We start from the raw sequence: 5714 nt of genomic DNA on the forward strand, positions 1-5714 counted from the left end.
AAAAAACGAGTCTTACTTACCCTTGATACAAGGCATAATAGCTCTCTGCTGGATAGCAGAGGGCTTCTCAAAACCATAGGCATAAATTCCCCTTAGCAGAGCCTCGCGCAAGTTCATCTCATCAAAACTGTCAGTGATCTCAGTCCAGTTGCTCTGGAGGGGGCAAAAACAAAACATTGTGAGTCAAGTACTTGAATCACTCAAGTAATTTGGTTATAACAGTAATAAGTTCCTTACTGCATCCTCACATTATATATAATTTTAGTACACACAAAATTTCACAGAGAAATAAGTATTAATTATCTTGAGTACCACAGTTCTGAAAAGGGACTCACCTCAATGATCCCATCTGGCTCCATGCCTTCCGGGCCATTGTCTCTGTGAATAAGACAAAGACGTTGTTATTATTTGCAATCCCACATCAGCACACAACATTCCAAACAGTTTTATGGAAATTCCACACACAAAAAAAAAAAAAACATGACAAACGTTAACCCCGTCAAGTTTTAATTAATATGGATCTTTCATTTCTGTAGGTATGAACTATCTGACTGCCGGAATATTATTTTTATAGTCAACGTCTGCTGCTCCGCTATCAACTGACGAAATAACTTACATAGTTAACCTTTACAGTTTGTAAGACGCCTGTGCAATTATTTCTATAGTAACGTTATAGAAATACTCATGATCACAAACACGCCTACTAATAGCTAGCTTCGGTGCAGTTGGATTGAGACTTGAAACGTCAATTTGCCGTTCAATTCTTGTGCTTGTTGGCAAATGTCTTTCCACGAGTCCGCCATTTCTACTGCATATACATTCAAGATGGTCGTTTCTCTGGTCGGAGACGAAAAGTCGGAAGCGAGTAGCTAGAGAGGAATAGCGGCCTGGCCACGTAGAATACCGTTACAATTTACTAGTTAAACATTATTTCACCTAACACGAAATATCAAAATACGTTATTAAATGGTGGTTTAAGACACGTTCCTGAAGCAAAATGTGCGTAAGTAAGAATTAAAAGGCTCGGCTGATTGTAGCTCACCGTTAAAATTAAGGTTAGCCCCTGGCCCGCATTAGCTACCGCCAACCGGCCCTGCTAGTCTATATGTGGCCTTTAATTAAACTCGACAAATTAGCGAAACCCATTAATGATGCGTCTACTGACGCAAAGCACGCATTTGTTTAACGAAAGTAGCTAGCATATGAATTACCATCACGCTAGCACATAGCTACTAAACGCACCCAACAGCATTTAGCGGCCTACGCTACCGGTATTGTCCAAGCCCTTCGGTTTTTACTACCGCGGCCATGTGCGCCCGTCGTACAAAAATAACATAAAGGTAACGTTTGCGGCCCCAACTTGGAAAACGTTCCTATACTGTATCACAAGCCGATAACGCACAGTCCTAATATAGTATTATATTTACCCACTGACTAATAACAACATAAGCATCCGAAATAAAATAAAAATTGAGCAGGCCCAGACCAGGCGCATTCACGTGCTACAAGGCGCCGGTGCCATTTAATTTGTTACTGTTAGCCTAAGTTCAGGACCAACAGCGACAGACATCATTCGTGCCGCCAAACAGACGTGTGGTCTATAATTTAGAGGGATTCACCTTCTACACCTGAGTTCATCATATAGTTAGTTTTATGGGACTTTCCGTGAAGACCTACGTTAGCCTGAGGCAGGCCTAACCGTTAGTAGAGCATAGAAACCACTAGATGCTCCGTTTAATGTCTACTTTCAAAAAGAGTCATCGATAACAAAAACTAATACACCGATGTAGACAACTTAATCATATTCTCAAACACAAAATGCCCACAAAACCATAAAATCTTTTCCTACCTATTATCGTATTCAGCCGACATTATTCCAAAGAAAGAAACTGCGGCAGAGATGTGTTATATACGTTGACAACACACAAAAAGGTCTTCTCATTGCAACAGACCGCCGTCATTTAGCTGTAATCCCGCCCATAGAGACTTCTGATTGGCCGACTTTTACGTCAGAAATAAGTAGGCGGACCGTAGCGTCCAAACCACAGCACGATTGTTCACTGTTTGCACGCCAGAGGGGCGGTGTTTATATTTTATAAGCAATCCGAATGGGAGGCATCCAAGCTCCTTTCACTTGCGCTACGCTGGGGTACATTTTGTAGGTCCCTCATTCTCAGTTCAACCATTCGTCTACGAGAACAAAAGGCCTTACCCAGGGCCCTGAGTTAGATTTGTTTTCTTCTTAATCATATTGTTCAATTAATGACACATCTCAGCTTCACAACGTGAAACGTTGAGATGAGTCACAGTGTGGCCGTCTGATGCATGTTTTAACACAGTTCACGACAAAAGCTTGGAATATGAAAGTAATATTTTATAGAACATGAACCAAGATACAGTTGTAATTACTAGCCTATTAATTGTGTTCACAGCCAGAGCCAGGATTTCGGAAATACTGGAGTCACAGCACCCATAACAAGAGCCTTGCCATGATAAAAAAGCAAAATAATGACTTCAAACCACAAACTATCTGAGCAAAATATGAGTAAACAACCCCAATTTTCCAGAATACCGAAGCTAAAACTTTCTGTTCTAAATTATCAGTGACTACAGCCCTAACCATGTTCATAAAAAACACCTTACAGTGACTGCTATAACATTTAGTCTTAATTGCAGTGTGAAAATAAAATCAACGTAGCTTTCAATTAGAAGAAACAGTGCACATTTTCAGGCATTCAATTTCCCCCACACAGGTGGGCAAACGGCTGCTTAAAACTGAGCTTTAGGAGCAGAAACAGCATTTACTTGAACGGATTAGAACTGTATTTTTGTGTCAGACATCCTTTTTCTACACTGTAGAATATGGTTCATACGGTATTAAGTAAAAAAAAATAAAAAAATAAAAATCTTGATTTAAGGTCCACTCCAGGGCTTTTAACTACTTGTCATGTCATTCCTCAACATGGTGGTTGAATTTGGGTGGAGATAGCTTCTCTCTCCAACATAAACACCTCTGGCCATCCTGGTCAATGACCTTTGACCCAAGATTTTTTTTGTTTTTTTTGTTAAAGATCTACATGGTAATGCAAGCACTTTATGACAGTAATGTATGTGTAATTCTATTTTATGTCAGTTACCTCACTCAATATTTTCAGCCAGTTACATATTGAATAAACTTTCCCATGGTGTCAACAGTCATATCATTTGAATGACAGAATATCTTGCTCTCAGTGAAGCGCCCCGGACCCTAAATAGGCAAAACATTTTACAGTGATGTGTGTTCATCATTAGTTCGATGCCTCAACTAGTATACCTACATTACCCGGTTCAGTGGTATAACTTAAAGAACAAATAGGAAAAGCTTCAAAAAGCTCAGAACTAACTACTAAAAGACGTCCTTATTGTTAGTCTAAGATCACATTAGCCCAATCCATTTTAAAGAGTGGAATTGGCTATTTGAACGTAGAAGTCAAAGTCAAAATTTATGGTTATAAGATTTTAAGTGATGCATTTGGGACTTTTATGGCCGTAACACAAGGGTTAGTGTAGCTTACCTTAAACATCCCAATCTAAAAAGTAAAGTAGGGAGAAGTACAGGTGAGAAGTGGAATAAAACCCCCCCACTCTCTGAATAGTTTTATATTAATGTATTGTAGCATTTCACAATTTAAATATATTTATATATCGTTGGGTAGTTTAATCAATGACAAGACGCATATTTTATAAGTCCACCCTGTTGATGTAAAATGTTAATTTGCAAAGTAACTTTGTGGCCATCGGATAAATGTTTCCATATGAATGGCATGAAAAGGAAATTTTCAACCTCAATTTTCATACTTAAGTACAGTGCTTGAGTATATCTACTTGGTTACCATCACTACCACTGGACACAGGATAACATGTAGATCACGTCAGCATTCCCAGCTTATGTCCATCCAGTAGCATTAATAAAATGCACCATTTGTTTGCCGCATATTGTTTTGTTTATTTTTAGCAACCATAATGCATTGTAGAAGATATATAAAACTCAACTCTGTTGCATCAACTCCTGTTTGGGAAAAAAAAAGAGAGAACAAACACACGGCTATCAACAAATTTGTCTTTCGTTATAAAAAGAAGAGGAGGGTGCTGTAATTCCATTGCGAACATACTGGATCTGCTGTGTAGCTGTCGTGGTCCTCACCAAAAATGGCTCTCAAAACCCTCTAAGAAATACTACCACCAGAGGATCTCTTTTGTACTTACTCCGAAAAAAAAAACACATATTAGTAGTCCTCCTTGTAACACCGTTTGTTTAAAGCAATAAGCATATCAACACATTTACCGACAAGAGAAAACACAGAAAAAGATAAAATGCAATGTAAAGATACCCCTTCATTGGGCTAATATGTCATCCTGGTGTGTTTGGCCGGTGAGCCACTGATGCAGATCCAGTCTCCCACGTAACGATGGATTATTTGGTGAATAGTGATGAGGCAGAGAAAGTGTTCGGATGTAAATTCTGATTTCCCTAAAAGACAAAAAGCACTAGAATGGCTCCTCACATGCTGGAAGTGTGTTTTCTGACGTCGATATGGCAGCATAAACTAGCAAACTCCATTTTCACTTGAAATTCTTCTAAACACCTTGTAGGAAATCGTTTAACAAATATACATCGGAAATGTCACGTCGTGCTACAGTGGCAAACATCATGTGCCAACTAGATCGACAGAATCGCCAGCATAACATTGGCTGTAGCATGGGGAAGTGTATTTTATGCTGGATGCCGTAACGTTTGAGATTCTCACGTCTTACAACCCCCTGTATGGACCGCCTGGATGGAGGGCAGGTACATGCCCCAGTACCATTTAACCACAAGCTTACACAGACTGGTTCAAATGATTTTGCCGTCCACCCACGCCACCTCTGCACTCACTGTTCAGGCATCTAAAGTGAAAGTAGTACTGAGGTTGGACTTACTGTGGTCCGACCCTTCATCTGGACTGTATTCTTTAGAAATAATCTTCATGCTCCCATTCAGACTGAAAAACCAACAACAACAAAAAAGTGGACTATGATAGGATGGAAGATTAGCACATTCCCAAAACGGAAGCTAGTCTGGGCCTCTGTCAACCACAAAGGAATTACCATGACATGGAAATTAAATCAAGGGTTTTCAAAAAGGGTGGAGAGAGGGAAGCAAAGAGAGACAAAAAGTGAAACAATGACATCACCTACAATAGAATAAGGATTTCTCTGGATGTTGGCAGAGAAAAAGAAAAGTTTCTGAAAAGTTTCTCTTTTTTCAGTCAATCGTTTGCTCCCCGTGCCCTCTTCTTGTCATGGCATTGTCCCTCCGTCTTGTTAAGTTTAAGGGCGGGAGCAGGTGGAAATGGCGGGCCGGGGGTGAAGGGTCACAGGGTGAGCTTGCAGTGACAGAGTTCTTTGTACATTTGCCTCCTCAGCCGAGGCATGTCCAGCTGGCCAAAGCTGAACGGCTGCCCTAGTGCCAGACACTTGCAGTACTGCAGGACGGTGAAGGGGCAAATAAGGAGAGAGAGAAAAAAAAAAAGGTTATCGGCTTGCACGGACAAACAGAATCACAACAACATGCAACACAAGTCAGTAGGTGGTCATCCAGTGTTGAGCGACCAGCTTTAGTCCTGCATTCACATTACCTGATAAGTTTAGGCTTCGGCTTTGTTTGGAGCAGGGCCACGTCAATTTCAAAAAAA

The 5714-nt window shown here is 40.3% G+C and overlaps 2 protein-coding genes across 3 annotated transcripts in view; both read right to left on the reverse strand.

Moving 5' to 3' along the window:
- Positions 1 to 2052, reverse strand: part of eif4a1a (eukaryotic translation initiation factor 4A1A) — a 26597-nt gene extending 24545 nt beyond the window's left edge. Inside the window, exons 1-3 of the mRNA XM_032544471.1 lie at positions 1850 to 2052; positions 336 to 378; positions 21 to 153 (exon numbers count right to left, since the gene is read on the reverse strand). Coding sequence (XP_032400362.1) covers positions 21 to 153; positions 336 to 378; positions 1850 to 1872 — 199 coding nt within the window. The 5' untranslated portion in view covers positions 1873 to 2052. The remainder of the gene's footprint in view (positions 1 to 20; positions 154 to 335; positions 379 to 1849) is intronic.
- Positions 2053 to 4400: 2348 nt separating this feature from the next.
- Positions 4401 to 5714, reverse strand: part of senp3b (SUMO specific peptidase 3b) — a 13077-nt gene continuing 11763 nt past the window's right edge. For both annotated transcript variants that reach the window (XM_032544449.1, XM_032544451.1), the window contains exon 12: positions 4401 to 5504. In XM_032544449.1, the coding sequence (XP_032400340.1) occupies positions 5394 to 5504 (111 nt within the window). In that variant the 3' untranslated portion in view covers positions 4401 to 5393. The remainder of the gene's footprint in view (positions 5505 to 5714) is intronic.

This window comes from Etheostoma spectabile, chromosome 19 (genome assembly GCF_008692095.1).
Source record: "Etheostoma spectabile isolate EspeVRDwgs_2016 chromosome 19, UIUC_Espe_1.0, whole genome shotgun sequence".
Taxonomy (NCBI): domain Eukaryota; kingdom Metazoa; phylum Chordata; class Actinopteri; order Perciformes; family Percidae; genus Etheostoma; species Etheostoma spectabile.